Source organism: Vigna unguiculata, chromosome 11 (genome assembly GCF_037176805.1).
Source record: "Vigna unguiculata cultivar grain cowpea cultivar isolate G323 ecotype 2 chromosome 11, ASM3717680v1, whole genome shotgun sequence".
Classification (NCBI taxonomy): domain Eukaryota; kingdom Viridiplantae; phylum Streptophyta; class Magnoliopsida; order Fabales; family Fabaceae; genus Vigna; species Vigna unguiculata.
The window spans coordinates 35,558,133-35,581,090 of record NC_140802.1 but is presented as its reverse complement, the minus strand read 5'-3'; the positions used below and the strand labels follow the sequence as shown (position 1 = coordinate 35,581,090).

Genomic DNA, 22,958 nt, shown 5'->3' with positions numbered 1-22,958 from the left:
TTTGTTTTATTTTATCTTCTTATATTGTTTTACTTTTGCTTTTATTTGATTTAAAAAAAAAGTGAAATGGATGATTGAAGTGAGTATAGAAAGAAAATCATTGTTCTGTGTGCGTGCGTGCGTGCGTGCGTGTGTGTCTGTGTGTGCGTACAAACCAAAGACAACTTCCCAATGCTTCCTTCCTGGATTAGACATGAATCTACTAACAACTCCCATTGCGTGAGCAATGTCTGGTCTAATGCATATCATTGCATACATTAAGCTACCAATTGCACATGTGTAAGGAATCTTAGCCATTTTTACCTTGTCTTAATCTATTTTAGGAGACTACTCTTTAGTGAGATTAAATTGAACTCCCAAAGTTGTACTTACGATCTTGGTATCATGCATATTGAATTTCTCTAGCACTTTCCCAATATACTTCTATTGAGATAATATTAAAGAACCATCAGATTTGTTCCTATTGATGTTCATGGCCAAAATCTGGTTTGCAACACCCAAATCCTTCATCTCAAACTCTTCAGACAAATATGCCTTTAATATATTAATTTCATCCATATTAAAGTCTGCAACTAACATGTCATCAACACACAATAATAATATAATATAACATGGACCAAAATCTTTCATATAACAACATTGATCCATGCCACACTTCTTGTACCCTTTCCTATTCATAAAATTGTCAAACTTCAAGTTCCATTATCTTGGTGCTTGCTTCAACCCATACAAACTCTTGGTCAACTTGCAAACCAAGTTCTCTTTGCTTTTTACCTAGAAACCCGCTGGTTGTACCGTGTAAGAATATTGTCTTAACATCTAACTATTCTAGATGTAGATCCTGTGCAGCCATAATGCTCAACACAAGTCTAATGGTACTCATTTTAACTATAGGAGAGAAAATCTCATCATAGTCAATATATCTTTTTTGTTGAAATTCTTTCACCACTAACCTTGCCTTATATCCCTTATTGCCATCATGTTCTTCCTTGACCATAAACACCCAATTGTTTTGCAGTGTCCTCTTTCCTGCTGGTAGGTCAATCAACACACCATGTTTTATTCTTCTCAAGTGAGTTCATCTCCTTTTGCATGGCTAATTCCCATTGAGATGCATCGTCCATATGCAATGCCTTGTAATAACACAAAGGCTCTCCATCATCAATCAACAAGTAATTTGCAGAAGGAGATAACCTGTGAGAAGGCTAATAACTCCGTTGAATCTCCTCACTTGAACTACTGGGGTGACACGGGTGGTCTCCTCAACTATCCAATCTCTTGGAGATAGCCAATGAAAATGCACTTTCTTGCTTTCAGACCAAACTTGTCCGTCAACATCTCTAACATGAACATAAGAAATACAACTAAATACTTTCAATTGGGAAAGACTTACATCCTTTCCTTGTCATTCCTCCTCATGAATCTTGAATCCTATGGGTATTGAGGGTACTTTATAGTGAGGTATGTTGTTGTGCTTACTGTTTCTATCTAGAATGTCTTTGGTTACCCTACATTCTCATACTCTTTGCCCTCTCATTCAAGGTCCTTTTTATTCTTTCACAACCACCAACCGCAAGCTACAACTAGATTTCCCATCACCACCTTCCATTGACCATCTTCGAATATGACTTGACATCCTTGCCACAAACATTAACATTCTCTTGAGTCCTGAAACATATCTAACATCCTTCGATGTCCAAACTATATCAATTGAAGTTCTAAGATATATATCTCTCATGCCTGCAATGTCTAAAGCTTCATCATCTACTAAACAAACTTTGCCAAAATTTTCAGTTCTAAAATTTTTCATCAAGTCCTTGCAAGGAGAAGCATGAAAAGATGCACCAGAATCCATGATCCAAGATTCAAACTTGCTCTCAAAAGAATATATCAATGCATCATTAATGTCTTCTTGTGCTACATACACCATGTCATCATGCCTTTTTTTTTTAGTATCAGTAAAATCAGTACACTAATTACTAAAATGATCGTTCTGTTGACAATTCCAATAGGTAATATCTTTTTTACTTAGAAAATACTAATATATTTCTTATAGAGTTGTATTGAATTCAGGCAAGATAGTATAATATTAATTATATTAACGATTGTAAAATTGATCAGGTTTATTATCTAACTCATATCTAACTATCGCCACAATCCACCAATCACTTAATACTCGATTTCTGAAAATTAGTAATCTTAATGAATATGGACACATTGCATGCAAATACCAATGGCATTCACATTAGTTTTATGATTTGACACACGATGAGATAATTATTATCGGCTTTGCATTGAGGATCCTCGTGTTAATATCATATTTTCTCAAATTGAATGTAATAAAAGAATTGAAATTTTATTACTAGCTTTGCTATTTAATATTGTTCTTGGTAAGGTTATATGCTGTATTCTTATCATTAATGAATAAAAAATCTAATCTATTTGTAAAAGTACATAAAGATATTAAATGAATGACAATGAAGAGGTGTTCTCTAAGTACAAGCATGGAGAGAAGCATGTTTTTTCTACTGCATGCATCTCATTGTTGTGTAAGAAATTAGAGATTTTTTTTTTAAATTTATTTGAAAAATATAATGTGTGAATAAAATAGTAAAGTTGGAAAGTGATAAGAAAATGAGGTGATAGATGAGTGTCCATAGGAAAGGGGGGAATGACCCCACCCTTTCCCCTTCACACCTCTTCTGTCTTCCATCTTACTCTTCTTTTTTCAGAATTTGGTTGAATGTACCAAACTAGTACTCTTTCACTTTTTCTTTTCTTCTTCATTCATATTAAAATATTTAAAGCGTGAATTTTATATAATAAATATGTTAATATGACTTTAATAATTATTCTGTTATTTTAGAATAAAAAAGAATTATTGTAGCAACTTTTGAGAAATGCAAGCGTATTTATAATCCAGAAGGGAAAAGTTGTTGATAAAAAAATAATTATAGTAAAAGTAAATGAAAAAAGAGCGTGTATTTGTTTATCGTTATTTATGTGTGGACGGCAAAGCGAGTGAAAAGAGTAACACGTGCCGTCCAAAGTGAATCGATAGCCGTCAACACGGTGCGCTTTCTGTGGGGCCCACATAGGATACAACAAAATCTGGTGCTTTCTTTCCTTTGATTTGCCGTTGCTGCACCAACACCAACGCTGCTGCTAACCTAATTAATTAATAAATAAATACTGAACAGATTGAAAATTAATCTCTAATGGTCAATTATGCTACTGAATCTGATTAAAACTTTCCCATATTATTATGTTAAATATAATTACAATTCTTGTTTGTATTATGGTACTTGATGTAGTCTCATATCGTTCTCTACTTTATTTATTATAGAAGAGACTCTATGTAAAGCTTTAAGATATATCAGAAATACAATTACTTCTCTAGTGTAGTCGTGGACGTAGGCATACACATAGTACGCCGAAACACGTTAAATTCTCTGTGTCTATTTTTCTCTCCTTTATTTTTTTCTTTATTACCTTGTTCCTAACAATTCTATCATCAACTCTTTATTTTTTTTTTCTTATTTGTTATTTTTCTATCATTTGTAATAAGTTCAAAATAATATCTTATGTCTCAAATCTAAGTAAATCACTAACTTTGTGATGACATATGGTTGATCACAAGAATTCACCATTATTGTGGGACGCACATAGTGTCATAATAATCGTTCAAAATAAAAATTTATAAGATAAAATTGATTTAGTTGTTAATTTAATGAAATGTTCACGAGTGTAAGTGAAAAAAAATAATAATGATAAAGTAGCTTTTGATATAAAAAAAAAAGATAGAAAAATCGTTACATATTAAACTTGAGATAAAAACGTTGTGATGAATTAGAATTACATACACTATTCATCGATGATCCAATCATGAATGATAACTTTGAAAGGATCTATGGAAAATGGGTTGACCTCAAAACATTTTAATATTACTCTTAGGATATTTACCATCTTGTATGATAATTATTATTTTTCGAAATTTGTGTACTCTTAGAATTTCATCGACTTGTACGACAATCTATTCATTATACTTGATTCTAAGGATTCATTATAATATGTATGATAATCTTTTCACTTAGTGCTCGAGATTGATTGGTTTGTAATGATAGACATTTTTTAAAATGTATGATATATTCTCTAGTGCTTTGGATTTGCATAGTCATATTATTTATTAACTTACATTTTTTATAATCAACAAAGAAGACTACATATGTATAAATGGAGTACTTAGAGTATTCCAAACTTGATACAAGATATTTATGACAGGAACTGTGATAATTTCCTTTCCTTGCTAAACTTACATATCAGCTTGAAAATATAATTACACAAATCCACATATTGTAAAAAAAAAAGATTGCAAAAGGTGAGTCGATCTAAGTCCTATGTAGAAAAGTGCACTAAATCTTCAATGAACTACATCATACATACGAGACAACATTTATCTAACACCTACTAGAGTACTGTTTCTCATGAGATTTTTCAAGATAGAAGTTTTGTATTTCATCCATGTCCACACTCAATTATGCCATAAAAAAATTCCTCTACATAAAATTTTCCTTGCTTAAAATCAGCTATATATAGAAATCCATAATCCCTTCTATAATATTGTTCCCCTTGTTGTTAAAAGACAACATGGAAATTTTTTGGAAATAAGCATACGATTGATTATAATGTGTATTGCTTATACCTACCAATCTATTGCACATATACTTTGTTAGCTATGTTACATGTAAAAAATAAGTGGATTACAATTTCTTCCTCTAACCCACACAATGCACAAAAGGTGTCTCTAATGTTGTTCCTCTCCTCCTAGGATTTTCCTTTGTTGCCACTCTGTTTAAAATTACCCTGTATGCAAAATATTGTGCAGATGAGAGAACTCTTATATTACATAATAACTTGAACATATCATAATCCCATTAAATGTGTTATGCAATTTTATATAAGTCGATTTGATTGTAAACTTCTCCCCTACCTCATCTTTCCTAATCCACATATTCTCACATTCTCTATGTAATGAGTTATGTGTTAACACATGCATGCATTTTATTAGTTGGGGCTTTTCTCATTCAAACTATTCTCTCTGGACCTAGATGTTACTAATCCAGCTCCCTAACTCAATTAATGTTCACTCCCTATTATTAGAATTACTATGTAGTCTAGGGAATCTAACATTTAATGGGATATCACCTGTCCATGTATCTCCAGAACTTGATCTTAGTCTCTGATCTCACTTTTCACTCAATATTTTTTATCAAACCATCTTCCTTATTGGCCTTCACCACTTACTTAAATCTTTTCACCACAAAGATGCATATTTTCTTTTTTTGAAATTTCTATTTAGATTTCTCCAAGATTCATATTTTGATTCTAACATATCTTTCCATAATTCTTGTTCATCCACACCTAATCTCTATTTTTATTTAATGTTACTTTAGTACTCTATGCTATTTATTTTAGAATTTTTTGTATAACTCTATATGATACGCTAGAACTCAAATAATAAGCTTGCATTAGTAGTGGAAATTGTGTCACTTACATCATCATTAATTACTACCGATTGTGCAAAAATTGATGTAAATATGCAAGGACATTTTGTAAATCAATATATCTAAGCTAGACATAGGAAAACAATTTGTACATTGAGCGTGTAAAATCTACTTTCTAAGTAGAGCATTGGTCGACATCGAAATTATTATATTACAACTAAAACCTCATCTTCCTCATATTTACGAATGACCATAATGCTTTTTTTTCTTTTCTCCTTCAACATGAGTTTGCATTTGTACTACTTTGTGGCACTACTCAATCACATTAATGTGTTTTCTTCTGTGAATGTTCACTTCTACATGTTTGGTTTCACGTTAAAAACATCAAAAATCAATTTCTAAAATCAACTCAGGTTAATAAATTGTTTAAAAACACCAAAGAATCAATTTCTAAAATCAACTTGAAGATGAAAAAATCACATCAAATAGAAACAATTATTTCTAATTTTTCCATCAACCAAAATCAATTTTCTCACACCATATTTCCTGTAAATTTATTTTCGATTTTTTCGTAGTAAACTTACAAATTTTATTATGAAATTTTCTAAGGAATTTCTACCAATCTTTTGCAAAATATTTTGTATAAACACTTTTTGCAAAAACTTTTGTAGGAAATACTTACAAATTTTATAATTTTGTATGAAATAATTATTCACAAAGGAATTACATATCAATTAAAATTCTTTAAAAAATGACATAAAAATCTCTTTTCTTGTAATTTTTTTTTTAAATTTGCAAGAAAAATATCATATGAGAAATTTTAGTAGTGCAAGTATGTGTTCACCCTCATTATTTCAATTGTTAAATTGAATTCATAATTTGATGTTAATTTTTACAATTTTAACCACAAACAATTGATGAATGCCTCATGAAAAGTGTTTATATATTCAAATTATAAAAAATATTTGAAAAATGAAACAAACTCTTTCATTTTTTTTTTAATTTTATAAATCTTTAAAATTATAAGGACTAAATTTAGTCCCTGATAACAAACATTTTAAATTATTTAAAATTATAACAACCAAATTATATATATATATATATATATATATATATATATATATATATATATATATTATCACTAGATGATAGTAAAATACAATATTTTTTTCTGTTAATTATGGTAATAATTCATAGTAGAAAAATAAAACTATATTATTTATAGGATGGATATAAAATGATTTATTTTGTATATCTAGTGCACTATATTGTAGAAAAGTAATTTGTCCAAAAACAGCATATTTAGTACATGTAGACATGAATACCTCATTCATGACCAAAGAAAAATTGATTGTTTACTACATGAGACAATAGACTTGTATTAGGATGAATTTGTTTCAAGGATAACTCAAGAAATATTTTAGTTATTTTTCAAAGTAAAACTGCTTTAAATATATACAATTATTGTATCCCACTAATTGAACAAAGTGATTTGAATTGAATGGGAAGGTATGTTTCCAATTATTACAAAATGAATGCATAGTGTTCTAGCTTGAGATAATAAGTAGCAGCATACTTGGACTTTCAATTAATTATAGTTTGCACGTATCAAACTTTCTCTTTAAATGAGTTGTAATAGGAGATATTTCATTTAATTTGATAGAGATAGAGTAGTTTTGTAGGAAAAAAAATTACACACAAAACTCTGTAAGAGATTATACTCAAATCTAGAGTACTCAATTTGTTTGGTAAGTTAATTTTTTTTTATTTAAGCAACCAAACCATGTTTATTAATTTAATAACTCGTCATGTTTAAGTGTAATTATTTATTAACTCTATTCAAACTTAAAATAAGTCAAACCTCGTTTTGCAATCCTGTTTCATATAGTATTTTATTTAATTTTTATAACATTTCTGATCCTAATTGACGAAACTAACGCTTATATTTGATGCTCAAACTAAATATTTTGCAGTATAAGATTAAAAAGTGATTTAATTCAGATTCAATTTGGTCTTAAAACGGTAAAAGACTTTCTTAACATGTCCACAGAACAAATAAGTTTAAACCATAAATTTAATTTAATAATAACAACTTCTCAATTTAATAATAACATTTTCCTTAGAAAATGTCTATCAAACAAAAATTCAAATAAATTCAAACTTGCACCCCCGAGATAAACATTAAACTTTCAAAATTTTCAGTCTTTGATTTGTAAACCTTTTTCAAGTGTTACATTTAACCATCAAATTTATGACCACAGTCAATAAAACGTCTGCAGTAGTATAACTCGTCGTTTTCGTTACGGGTTAAAATTTTTTAAACTAAACATTTTATCTTATTTTTTATTATTAATATTTCATATATTGTATTACTATATCAAAAAAAATTAGAATATTGTGTTGAAATCAATTTGATTCCGATTGAAACTGATATCTTTACACCGAAGAAAAAGTTAAACTAGTGAAGGTTGAATTCACGTCTTTACTTTTCAGTCACTGGTTTTTCATAGTTCTAATTCGTATTTAACAAACAATATTTTATAACCTTAAAACCATGTTTGTGTTACGGGTTATCAAAAAATTACAAAAAAAGTTAAAAGCATTGGTGGAGCATGTGAAAAACCGAAATCGCCATGCTCCTTCACCACAACCGTGTTTTTTGTTTCCACGATCACATTAGATGCATAATGGTACGTAACCGATCATTGTCAGAGAACAAGGCAAGAAGCAAAAAAAATGCAGAAAAGTGAAAAGCAGAAATTACTTGATTAAAATTAAAATTAGCCAGAATTACATATCAGATGTCACATAAAACTATACCAGATCTGAACAATTTCAGATCATGCCCCTTTGTTTTCAAAGACCTAAAAGGACAGAAAATTAACCTATCTACATCAAAGATGTAATATATGATATATATAATATATGTAATGAACATCTAATACCTTATCTGTCTGTCTACCAAAGAAGATTAATAACTAATCTACCTACATAAAAAAGAGAAATTTTTTTCTCAGTCCTTTCCTTTCTGCTGTTTGTTATAAGGGTATGGAAAATTAAGAGATTAATGGAATTTAATAATCCATAGGAGGAGCCAGGTTGAGATCGAGATTGAGTTCTCTTTTGGGCTGGCAATCGACAACGGAGGAGGAATCGGAGTCGCTCTGAACCGGGGCCGGTTCGAACCGGAAGGGGAATTGGTGGGTGAGGTAATGGGCCCGGTCCAGGAGAAAAACCGGGCGAACAGGAGCGACCGGGGTCACGAGCAGCTGCTGCTGGATCGGGAGGAAGGGGAAGCGGTCGATGACGGCAGTGGCGGCGCGGCGCGTGACGTCACGCTCCGGGGTGGCGGACTCGACGGTGCTGCTCTGGCTAGGGCTGCTGCTGCTGCTAGCGTTGTTTGTTATGTTGTTGTTGTTGTTCCGGTTAAGGTTGTTGATGTTGTTAGCGGCGGCGGCGGCGGCTGTGTCGGGGAGAAGGGGGAAGTTGGTTTTGGCTTTGGGGCCGCGGAAGTTGCGGGCGGCGGCGTCATAGGCTCTGGCGGCTTCCTCGGCGGTGTCGAAGGTGCCGAGCCAGACGCGGGATTTCTTGCCGGGGTCGCGGATCTCGGCGGCGTAGCGGCCCCAGGGGCGCTTGCGGACGCCGCGGTAGTGAACCTCGTCGGCGGCATTGTTTGGCTTCTTATTCTTAATGACCGTTTTGTCCTTGGCGACCATGGTAACGTAAAGCTGTTAATAAAGAGAGTGCAGAAAGATAGGTGTTGGGTGTGAGGGAGGGGGGGTGGGTATTTATATAAAATGTGGGGTGGGTTTGAAGAGAGAGAAAGAGGGTGGAGTGAAAGAATGGTGTGTGTGGTGTGACGTGTGAGTAATTAGAGAGAGAGCGACGCCGCCCAAAGGAAAGAGAGGGTTACGTGGCACGCGGGAGTTTCGAGACAAGCGGCGAAGGTGGGGTTTCATGCGTGCCGGCTTTTAACCTAATTCACTCTCCTATCAAATCACGTCTGCTACACTCGCTTACCTTTTTTTTATTGCATTCATAAATTTCATATTTAGAAAAAATAAAGGTTTAAATACGTTTCTTTCTTTATTTTGGTAGTTTTTGTTACAAATATTCTTATATTTGTAATAAATGTTTAAAATGGTCTTTATTTTGTAATTCAAATTTTATTTGAATTTTTTCTGTGACGTCGTTTAAATTAGTCACTAACAAAATTATCTGTACAATACACGTAACACATCACCTCAATGCAACCTAATACAAATAATACCACTTATATAGTGCTCCGTTACTGACTTAAACGACGTGACAAAAAATGACAATAAAATACGACTTGTGAGAATGAGGACCATTTTAAACATTCGATAAAAATGAAGATCATTTTAAATATTCTGTCAAAATAAGGACCATCCGCAACCAACACTACGAAAATGAGGACGAAAAAGGTATTTAAACCAAAATTAAAAATTAAAAAAACAATAAAATTCATTTTTGATACAATTTTATGTAAATGAAAAAAAGGATTATCTTTCTTTATGTTCACCAACCATAATCTTCCAACGCAAAAAGGAAAATTTCTTTCATAATCCCAATAACACGTTTGTGTTATTTATTTTGTAACATGTCTTGGTTTCAGATTATTTAGTTATGCTTAGTAAGGGATTTGTTTGTTTGAAGGAATAAAAAAATGAGAGAAAGTGGTGTGGGAACGCGCTTTTGCAGAAGGAAGTGAAAGTGAAAGGAAAGAGTGTGATGACCAAGTCAAAACCAGTTACCAAGTGTTAGAGTGTTGATGGGTAATAATAATTGTGAATGGTTCCTTGAGACAGTTTGGTGAATGGGGGAGTGAGTGAAGGTGGTGCAGGGGAACGAGAACGCGCACACGCGTCACTTTCTTCCTATTGACGCGTTTGTTTCGGTGCATCCAAAATCGCGTCCTGTCTCTATCTCTCTCACGTTGATCAATCAAACAAACATCTTGTGTGCGTGCCGCGAGTCGCTTTACTCTCCCTCTACCACCGTGCCACGCGTCGCGTGCCGCACCGCGCTTTTTGTCTCGTGTTTTGCGCCGCACGATCCCGGAGGGGGCAGCACGCATGCGGTACGCGCGTGACGGGGAGAGAAGGCGAGTAGTGAAACGTAATCTTGCTAAATTTGTGCGTAAAAGCCTGAAGCTAAGAAATAGAAAGTGGAAAACCGTAATTGAAATGGTTGAAGTGTAGCGAAAAGGTAACATGGATTACGGGATTAGGGTTTTGGTGGAACGTGGATTAGAGGAAAGTAAATTTTTTCTTTTGATGATATGAGATTGGGCGAATTTAGCGAATGAAGCTGACACATGGTTATTCATAGAATAAAAGCATTAAAATGTTGGATTTTCCTTGAAAATTACTTATTTCAAATCACCTATTTCCTTATAAGGAATTTATGTTCATGTACGTGGCACATTCAAAGTGTAGGTATTTAAAATCAATTATATTTATACATGAAAAAATTGTATTATTTCACAGATCTTAGGATATGTGTGGAAAAATTAACTTGTATAGTTTGAGTGAACCTTCTGAGTACTTTTAGTTTAGAAATTAGTTAAAAGCTTTTGTTAAACTTTATTTATTTGAAGATAAATTTTTGGAAGTGAATTTGAGTGATTTGAGAGAAAAAGAAGGTGAATGTTATGTATTTGAATTAAGAGAAATATAGTATGATTTGAATAAATTTGAGATAAAAGTTTATTGAAATTTGTGTATAATGGGATGAGTATGATAAATTAAAAAAAAAGTTATGAATAAAATAAAGTTATTACTATTTTACCATTGAAGATAAATGTTATATAAATTTAAATGTAAATAATGAAAATTATATTAAAATAAAATTAAAGTTGATATTTAAATTACAAAAAAAATATAATTGATTATTATTATTATTATTATTTATTTTATTAATTATTATTTCATTATATTATTGTTTTATGATATCATAATATTATTATAATTATATTAGGACTTTTTCTTCCAATTTAAGATGATTTTCTTCTTTCTCACATATTTTTTTGACCCAATTCAATCCAACTCTCAATCAAACATCTTCTACCGTCGACGTAGTTGCTGGAGGCTAGTACCACCATCAAAATAACTCCACCATGACACCAGGGCACCCATCACGACAACACACAACCATGGACAATAAAAAGAATGCTTAAATATCTTTTTTATCTTTATTTTTGTAGTGTTTGTTGAGGATTGTCCTCATTTTTATCAAATATTTAAAATGGTCCACATTTTCGCAATTCGTGTTTAATTTAGTCATTTTCTATGACGTCGTTTAAATCAGTAACGGAGCACTGTACAAGTGGCACTGTTTGTATTACATTGTACTGGGGTGTATTATGTGTACTGTACATGTGTAGTAATTAGATATTTGGGGATAAATAGGTGAGCTAGGGTTTTGAAAACGAATTGTTGGGCAGTTGGTCAGTTGCTGCAATCTTCTTCCTCCATTCCCGATTCGTGTTGCTGCAATCTTCTTCTTGCAATCCCATGTCACGGTCTCAATCTTCTTCCTTTACCTTTGGTTGTAATCGTTGGAGGCAACAGTGTTTGTAGCAATTCGTGCAATGTTGGTGGTTCAACGAGAAATGGGGTATTAACCCCGATTTGTAACTGTGGAGAGAACATCACAACATTCCAACCACAAACAAACCCCAAAATAGAATTACGAAAATCCTAAACCCACGAGCAAAGCACTTACCTCGTCGATGATGATTAACAGAAAAATTGAAATCAAACGAACAAATTGCCACGTCCAATTGCTACTTTCTTGCAAATCGGAGATGAAGAAACTCGGAGATGAAGAAATCGCCTGTACTCATCATCCCTAATTGCAGCGCGACCTAATTGGTAAATTTTTGCCCCAATTGAAGAGTTAACGTTAATAATCCACCTATACAGTACACGTAATACACCCAAGTACAATGTAATACAAACAGTGCAACATGTACAGTGCTGCGTTACTGATTTAAACGGCGTCACAGAAAAGGAACTAAAGTAAACACGAATTGCGAAAATGAGTGTTGCGTTACTGATTTAAACGGCCGTCACAGAAAATGGACTAAAGTAAATATGAATTACGAAAATGATGACCATTTTAAACATTATTTGATAAAAATGAGGATCATCCACAACAAACACTACAAAAATGAGAATGAAAAATGTATTTAAACAAAAAAAGAACATGAAAACTAAACGGTAAAAGCAAAAGATCATATAAGTAATTTTTACTGCAATGACATGACTTTCTCACCAAAACTCTTCAATTAAGAGGGAAATCTTCCCCTGGAATCCTACAAATCAACGCTTCCATCTTTGCACAAATTAAAGGAACCAAACGTAATCCATACTCCTTCTTCCGACTCGGACAATAGTAAATTGATAATCTAAATATCGACTTAGTAATTTCTTATGTGTTAGTTTATTGTTCTCAATAAATTTAAAAAATATAAATTTATATTTCATCATTTTAATAGTAGAAATTTATTATTCTATTATTTAAATATTAGGTGAATCTATATAATAAGTGTATATAAATAATCAAGATTTTCTCTAAATTGAAAAAAAGGATTGTTTACGAGATTAGTTTATTTAACTATATTCGATATGTTAATTTGAAATGTAAGTGACCTTTAAATTACGAGTCAAAGGATATTAGTATAAATATTTTCATTTAGAGTGTAGGAATCCTTTATTAGTTTGGCTTTTTTTTTTTTTTTTTTTTCTGCTAACTCTTGAAAATAACTTGTGACAAAATCAGAATTTGTAATTTATTGATTAACGTTGAAGTATTTGTGAAAATAAAATAATAACTTTATTTATTATTCTATAGTTAGTAGAGTAGACATTCGTTTAAGTCTGCATATTGATATGGAAAGTTTGATATGGATTTAATTAGAATGCAGACTTCCAAAATTTTAAGAGTCATATAATTACCATATGAAATATTATGGATCATATAATTACAGTATGAAATATTATGGGTATTGAAAATTTGTAAGGGTTATGAAGTATGAGAGATATGATAAATATAAGAGATTAAGACAAATTTGTTATTTTATTTTATCCATATACTCTCTCCATATATATATATATATATATATATATATATATATATATTTCCTAATTCTACAATAATAACTAATTTTTAAAATTGAAAAATATTTTAAAAAATATATTTCCTTAAAACTAATTTAAATAAAAAAGATATTAAGTAAAAATTCTCAACAAGGAATGACAAATAAACATGTCCCGTGTATATTGTTTGAACCCATCCTTATACCCGCCATAATACTCGTCTCCATTTAAATTATTAAAATATTCATAGTTAATTAAGTAATATATATATATATATATATATATATATTACTATACATTTTCTATTTTTTATTTCTTCTAATTTTTTTTGTTTGTCATGAAATTCATTCGCATCTCTAATATAGTTTTCATCTTATCATAACATTTATGCAATTATATTCAAATGTGATGTATGTCAATTAAATAATTTTATGTCTAACATTTGAATATTTGTATTCTTTTTTAATATTGTTATTTATTGTATATTTTCCTTTCACATGAGAATGTTTAATACTCTCAATTTAAATGTTTAATAGCATAAACCTTTTATTATCTTATTTACTCTATTATTATTAATTTTTGTTTCATTTAAAGAACTCTTTTGTTTCACTAAAATAATTTTCGTTATTTCTCAACCATTGACTATATTGATATTTGAAAAAGTTATCTTAGATCTCTAAGGTATTTTTCATCTTATCATACCCTTAATTATACATTTATTTTTCTTTGTGCGATTTCATTCAATAATCTCTGAAGTTGTTTCTAAGACACATATTTAATAATTTTTTAATATTCTTATTTGTTTATTTTTATCATGTAGAATACTATTTTAATATATTTTATATAATTATTTTTTATTTTTTAACTCATTATCAATCATACTGCAATTTTGTCATTATAATTGTATAAATAAATTTTATTTACAATAATATAAAAATTTAATGTAATTGTCATGAATATTTTTCATTACCATCAAACAAACCATGAATGAGGTCACCTTACAGGAGTCTGCTATTGAATTCGATGATAGTGACTTTGAAACTAGTTTGTGACGAAGTTGAAGTTGACTAATACGATGATTTAAATCATTAGAAAATGTTATCAACCTAATGTCAATATGAGCAAGTTGAAATATTTCTCTTATTTATCATTGGATCAGTTAAATCAAGCTCGAGGTGTGTTCTTCACCCTTCCTAAATAAGGATGCAGACTTAAATGAGTGGTATGTTTATCGTAATAAATGCATTTGATATTAAAACATTCCTATGATTAATATATGAATAAAAAAATCAGAATGTTATAATGGACTATAAAATGTATATCCACAAGCAAAATCATGTTAACTCATAAACTAATATATTATTTTCTTCTTTGTGATCTTATGGACTCAAATTTTAAGAGATATTTTTTTTTCGTATTTTCTTTAAATCTCTCTTGTAGTTTAAGGTTTAAAATTGAACACTTTAGTTTGGATAGAAGACTAATATAACTTTCAAACAAGGAAAAAAAACAAAGAAAACATGAACCATAGAAAACATGTTTGGACTAAATATAAGAAAAACATGAACCAAACATGGAACATATGCCTGCCACCTACATGGGCATCACTTGATTCATAATTTAAATTTGAATTTTGAATTTACCTTTCATTTGTATTTGATTTGGCTGAGCAATATGGGTTATAAATAGTACACTGGTTATTTTTTTTTTTAAAACACTTTTGAATAAATTGAAATTTCTTCATGAATTCATGGCTCAAGTTTAAAAATGAAATTTTCTATCAAACTTTCTCTTGTTATTAACTAAGAGGAGATTAAATATATTGGTTATGATCTTAGAATGATGTTGAATTCATTGATTTGTTTCCATTGTGGGTTCCACATCCCATTCTTACATACATTTTATCATAAATTTACACATTTTTATTTTTGCAACTAAATGTGATTTTGTCTTTAAAAACTACTCATTAATAACCAAAATATAACAAGAATAAAAAAAATTCAAGTGTAGAGAGAAAATCAAGTAGTTGTTTGGTTTTCCATTTCATTCATAAAAAAATAAGTCATTATATTATATTTTTGAAGAATATATTTACCATAAACTCTTGCATTATTAATGTTAAAATTAGGGATGTCGACAAGTGGGTAGGATACAAGTAATAATTCTCCCACACCCTATCCAATGGATAAATATTTGTCCCATACTCATACCCATATCCGTGCAAGTATCTGTTATGCGAGTATTCACATATATTTTTAATATCTATGGATATCCACGAGTACCCACAAGTATTTTCAAAAGAAAAAAATTAATATTTAACAACATATGTTAACTATAAATTCAAATAAAAATACATTGCATAACATTTATAAGTTTCAAATAAAGTGCAAATAACTCATTTAAATAATGTTGAATGACATTTTGCAAAGAAATGAAGATCTTTTTAAACTAATTGATAAAAAATAACCTATTCAAAATCAATGTGTTAATATTTTAATTATGTTTTTTTTTTAATTTTTTTTTAATTTAAATTAGAGTATCCACGGGTACAAATACTATGATACTCGTACCCTCCTCGTTAACATGCGGGTATCCATTTAAAATATCATTTGCTACCCATGGCAGATTTTATCGGCGGATACGCGTGAGTATGAATTTTTTTGACATTCCTAGTTAAAATTCTAAACATTAAGGTTGATAATAGCCAAATCAATAAACAATATTGAATCATGTCCATGTGTTAGCATTTCTTAAGGCTAAGACATTTTTCTCCACAAGTTTAACATTAAAATTAATCAACAAGTAATTTGAGTTCATGTTTGTATATTTTTATTTCTCATGATTGTTGGTCCAATGTTAGCTTTTGTCATATCGTTGTTCATGATTGCTAACAAGTTTTGGTCCTTTTTATCATATATTGTTGATTGAGAAGTCAAATTCTTTTTCCAATTGCAATATGGATGTTTTGAATATATATGCTTCTTCCATTAATTGCTAGTATCTTTGTTTCTTCACTTAATGCTTGCTTTGTTTTGATTCATCGCATGATATTTGAGTCATTTGGTATTGGAAAATATCTCTTGAAACCTAGACTTGGAACAAGATACCTAATGGAACTTGTATCTAAGAATGGAGCTTGACCCATTAACTGTCTTAAATCCTAATTTGTAAAGTGGGTTTGCTTATTTAGGGATTCAAGGAATTGACTCTTAATGCGGAAACCTAGACTCATTAAATTAAGGGATTAGGGTTTGAGTAAACTTGGGTTGACACTAGTAATTTAATGGAAAAGAGTTTGAGTGTTTTATATGTCTGAGAGTGAAGTGGGTGAAATCTAGCATCAACAATATCAATCAATTACATTTATAGTCTTTTCCATCTTCTAAGAGTTTCAAATATCCAAGTTCACATTTTACTTGTTTATACAATATTTACTTTCATGCACAAAAACTCATATTATGGTTTCATTCTTTAGCTTAAATTAGTTATTAACTGCACGATTATTTAGTATACATGGATTTCTTGGAAAACGATATCCCAGTCTTACCGATTACTACTTGCGCGACCTGGTACACTTGCCAGAGTCCTAACAATAAATGCATCTATTTTTTTTTTTTGCATTATTTTCATTATTTCCTTACTTTTATGTAGCGGTGCAATCTAATAGTCATGCAACAAATCTATAAATTAAGGGATATATCAAGTCTACAATTTGAATTAATTTAATAATAGTTTTCCTTCTTATCGTAATCATATCTCTCTTCACTATAGTCTAAATAATGAATCTCTTATTTGATTCACTTGAATGAGGTTCAAGTATATTCAAGAAATCACATGTTCATACACCATCACTATAAATAAATAATGTTAAGTCTCTATATGCAACCTTGTAACAAAGATCACCCACTTTTTATAATGTAACAACTCATTATTTCTATATTAGAACAATTAAACGAATATTGGGTTAATTATACTTTACTAACTATTATTAACTTCCTTATAAAAATTTCACATCTATAAATAACAAATCTATCTGAGATGAAATCTTATTTTAATATAAATATTAATTAATATAACTTAAATTAAAATTATCAAACATAACAATAAAAAATTATAATGTCTTGAGGCATATCATAGTATTTTCATGAGATACTATGTTTTTCATTTATGAACTTTTTGTCATAATTTGTTTTAAGTTATTTAAGTTATTGTACTATACAACTTATTTATTTTATCAACATACATTTTGAAACTTATGCAAAACATTATTATTGAAAAACAAATTTAATATCTTACTCATGTGAAATACAAAGTCCCATGTTGGACATGTATGTAAATAAACATGATATTTTTTAACAAGTCAAAGATGAGTATACTACTATAATTTTGCTTCACTAGTGATAAAGTCACGTCTCTTATCTTTGAAGTCAAATGTCAAAATCTTTGACACCTCTTCGTTTTCCCAAACTTTGATTACCTTCAAACTCCAATAACTATGGGGTGCATCATTCATTTATTGGTACCATGAAGGTAGTTAAATGTTGGGTATTGGGTTCCCTTTCTATGTGGAGAAAATGTCTAAAACTTGAGAAGTCTATGTCTCACTTAACCTAGTGGAGAGGGAGAGGTAAAATAAATAGAGAGGAGAACAATAGAGTCAATTTACACCGAAAACCCTAGCACATAGAGGGAGAGGTAGAGGAAAAAATCTGTTCACGTTTTTCACAGAGCTACCACCGTAAAATCAGCATTGCAGATTCATTCACCGTTGGATCAGACTGAAAAGCTTACAATAGGTTTGGAACACATTGTTCTTCATTCTGACTGGTCAGATCGTTGATATGAGGTCTGAGTTGGGAGAAATTAATTTCGCACTGCAGTAGTAATTTTATAGGTTTTTCTTCTCTGTTTGAAAGCTTTGTTGCTTTGGTATTTGGTTGGGTGTTGACACTAATTTGTGCAGTTAATTAAGACTCATTTGTACTCTTGTTGATCATAATGGAACTATTTCTTTGGTTTAGACGACTCATGATTTTTACCCTTGATTTGAAGGGTTTTCCAAGTTAAAAATTTTGGTGCCTTTATTTGTGATTGTGGTGATTTATCATTGTTGCTCTTTAATAATTTTTCCTCATAGATTCTTGCAAGTTAGGGGAAATTATATCCGCTAAATTTTCTAGTATATTATTTGTGTTGTTGTTTTGCCCCATCATTAAAGTGGTGTCTTTAAGTGTTTCTTTGTCCAATTTGCAAGGTTATAACTAAGATTTATGTTTAATATTTCCATTTATGTGGGTACATGTGGGGCAAAAGTGGGAAAAACTTGGTATGTGAATGTTTGTGTTTGCAATCTCGACAAGTGGACCGAGTTAACTATAGAATAGCTAAAAAAGGGAATGTTATATCCATAGGAACTAGGAAGTATATTGATAGCTATAAATCCTTTTTACACAAAATTGCAGACATATAAGAATAACAAACATGGAGAGAATAAGATAAATTTTACACAAATATAGATTGAATAGAATAGAGGTTGGAAATAACAGTTGTGATTATTAATTGTGAATAAGTGTTGGAATTGAATGTTGGTTGTAAAATGTTCTTACAAGACCTTTAGACATTTGTATCTACTCAATAACCAACATGTTCTCCTACTTATAATCGAGGTCTTCTAGGTACACTTGATGACAACATGTTCACTTTTCCTTTATTTTTATCTCTCACTTGTTGCCAAGTCGATGTGTCTACAATGATACTTCGATGCTAAAGTTAACCATACGTAAGAAGCTCTAAACGCAATAATAATTAAATTTAGATGTCATACCTTGTGAATAATACCCTTTTATAGTATTTTTGTGGGCCTTTCATCCACATGGGCCTAGGTTGAATAAGTGTGTCCTAATTTTAGTTGTTTTAAGGTTTCCTAATATTTGATACAAATCCTAATTGTTGACTAATTACCTTCATCTCCTTTTAATGTTATAAACCAATTTCATTAGAGTGGTGTTACTCATATAGGTGTGTCGAGATTAACTTGTCTCGTCATGACGACATGTTTCAGGCTCCATGTTGTACATAAACTAATATGCACCTCTTGTTCGTCAATTATATCATAGTTTTCCCTTTCCTGTACACCTAACCAGGTTAATTCCTTAATCATTATAATCTAACGATCCAACAACTCTTAACCAATTCCTTGCATTAAAGTAACTCAATCCATGCATTCAGATTCAAAACAATGGTGAAAATAACATTTTGGTTGCAAAAAATATTGATGAAAATTTAACAAGTTAACTATACTTAATGTAATATAGTTAACCATGTTGAATCTCACAAGGACATATTATAGGAATGTATTCATTAGTAAACATTATTCTCTCTAGAAAAATAGTAAAAAAAGGAGGTTTGTTTCAATATTCATTAATAATTATAAAATAAAAGAGTGATAAAATAAATTGGAACAAAATAATAAAATTTTAAATTGCAAGATTTTTTTATTTTTTATAATTATAAAACAAAAGCATGATACATAAATTGAAACAAAATAATAAAAATTTAAATAACTAGAATTTGTTAAAATAAAGAAAACTCGATTGTCTTAAACAAGTTAAAACCAAACGGAAAATAATATTTTCACTACTAAATTTTGACAACTTTCTCTTACAACATGAGGTGTCATCTTCTAAGTGGTTTTGAAATATTGAGAAAGAGAAAATGAAAAACCACTTAGAAAATACCACCTATGATTGTAAGAGAAAGTTGTCAAAATTTAATAGTCAAAAAATTATTTTCCAAATCAAAATGCATTAATTTACAATGATTAGGAGAAATTGAAAGAAATCAAAGTGAACAAAAATACTTAGTTCTAAAAATGTTCAATTCAATTGAAACAAAAAATCATAAATAGATGAAGATGTATAGAAGTATTTGAATAAACTTAAATCATGTTAGAAAGTTATTGAAACCAATATTTCTATGTGCATATCACACTATACGAAAACTATAAAGCATGTATTGTTTTTGAAGTGTTGGTCATGATAAAAAAATGATGTATTGTTGATTAAGCTAATAAAAAGTCTTGATGAATGAAAGAATCAATTTAACCTAATGTATTTTTATGATGAGCACTGAATATGAATCATGAATTAATGATTAAGTTAGAATTTGCATCACAACATTTGGTTCAAACTTAAACATATTTTAAAAAGTTTTTAGAACAAATTATTTTATTATAACTTAAGATAACCAATTATCATAAGTTATATAATTTATTGTCATCAATATTAATTCATTATCATTAAAACTGTTTGAAAAAAACTATATGTGAGATTAATATATTATCTATACAATAATCAATTAAGCTATTATTATTGGATTTCTGAAATCTATTAATAGTAAAATAATCAATTAAGTAAAGATATAATTAATTATTATTTATACATAATTTTTATTGTTTTTTAAGAAAAAAATTATTTATTCAATTTAAAAAATATTTAAATTAAAAAAACGGTTAAAAAATCAGTAATATAAAAATAAAACGGTAACTTAAGTAAAAGTGAGTAAAAAAATTCAATATTAAAAAGAGAAATACTCTTTATTTATTTCATAGGTAATTTTTTAATTAAAAAATGTTTAAGTTAAAAAAAATATAAAAAAATGATTAACTTTAAATAAATAATCACTTAAAAATAATATTGATAGAAAATTATCCAGATTTTAAAAAATAAAATTGAAAAATAGTGTAGACACGGGAAAGAAAATCCCTTTGTATATAATAGTTTTTATTTATTTTATTGGTAAGTTTTTAATTAAAAAATGTTTAAGTTAAAAAAAGTCAAATATTGTTATGAATTAATGAATTAATGATTGTCCATGGATTTGATATATTTACTCATATGACTTATACTCATATGATTCATTACTCTTGATGTAAATATTTGTATTAACTACGTTGATTTGTTTTCTTTATGGATACATGTTGTATCTATAAATATGACTCTTCCTATCAATAATAATACACAGAAATTGTTCTTTATTCTCTCATTCTTTATACTTTCTTCTATTGTTTATTCTTCTCTCTTCTCTCTATTATGCTTTATTTCATAACACCTTATCAGCACAATGCTCCAACCAATTGAGGACTAGTGAAAGTTTTTTCTCTCTAACGACAATGTTGTGTGTGTCTCAACATTTGATTTATATTTTCATGACGTGATCGTGATATTGATTATGGACATGGTTATAAAGAAAATTTTAAAGACACATTTTGTCACCAGAAGTGGCACAATAATGTGAAAAAGGGAAAAGGAAAATGTGAAAATATTGACAAAAAGATGAAAGTATATATTATCATTACCGTGGTAAAGGCCATTTGAGTTGTACTTATTGTACACCAAAGCATCTTACAAATAATGAGAAGAACATAGAAACACACTTTGCTTATGAAGATGGTGATTTTGATTATGGCCATATGGATACTACTCATCTTGATATTATTATTTTCTTTGCTAAAGCAAATTGAAACATTGATCACCTCATTGATTATGAGAGTGTTAAAAAAAATCTCATATTGATATTTACATTTATATGAAAAATGAATGTTTGCACTAGTACCAAATGATATGTGTCTTATTGATAGTGCAACAACTTTATCAAATTTTTCTCTTGTTTGATAATGCGAGACATCAATGTTAGTATTATTTATAGTACTACAGATATATTTGAAGACTCTAAAAGAGCTATTATACTTCTACCAAGAAGTTGAATAAAAACTTATTAAGTTTCAAGGATATTTGTCTAAATGGATATTATATTGAGACAAACAATGAAAAAGATATGAAATATCTTTATATCTCTAAGATTGATTTTACAAAAAATGTATATTGGAGAAATTATCAACATTTCCTTATGGTTTATACTACACGTATATTAGTTTCAAAGACTCTTGAATGAGAAAGGGAGCTAAAATGCAAAATAACCTAATCGAAAAGGTTGAAATCCCAAAAGATTCATTTGACATAATTAATGGTGTGATTTCAGAAGAACCTTAGGTACCTGAAATTGTTGAAAATGATGAGATCTCAATAAATTATGTCATGAATCATATAATATGGAACCAAAATGAAGTTAAAATTGATGAAACTTTTACTTATAACATAGCGATGAATGTTATGAATGACAATGATGATCAATAAGCAATGATCATTAAAGATTGTCGGTAAAGAAAAGATTGACCAAAATGAAAATATGCAAAGAAGCATAATTATATTTGCTTGCTAAACGAAAGGTTTTTGGACGTATAGTTTGCACAGTTCGTACACCTGAAGTTGTG

The 22,958-nt window shown here is 29.6% G+C and overlaps 1 protein-coding gene across 1 annotated transcript; it reads right to left on the bottom strand.

Annotated features, from left to right (window-relative positions):
• Positions 1-8,251: 8,251 nt before the first annotated feature.
• Positions 8,252-9,274, bottom strand: LOC114168274 (ethylene-responsive transcription factor 9-like). Its single transcript, XM_028053026.2, has one exon. The coding sequence runs from the start codon at positions 9,218-9,220 to the stop codon at positions 8,579-8,581; it is 642 nt and encodes a 213-aa protein (XP_027908827.1). The 5' UTR covers positions 9,221-9,274; the 3' UTR covers positions 8,252-8,578.
• Positions 9,275-22,958: the final 13,684 nt, after the last annotated feature.

Excerpts from the sequence above, each read along its gene's own strand:
- LOC114168274 (XM_028053026.2), bottom strand. The coding sequence starts at position 9,220 with ATGGTCGCCAAGGACAAAACGGTCATTAAGAATAAGAAGCCAAACAAT.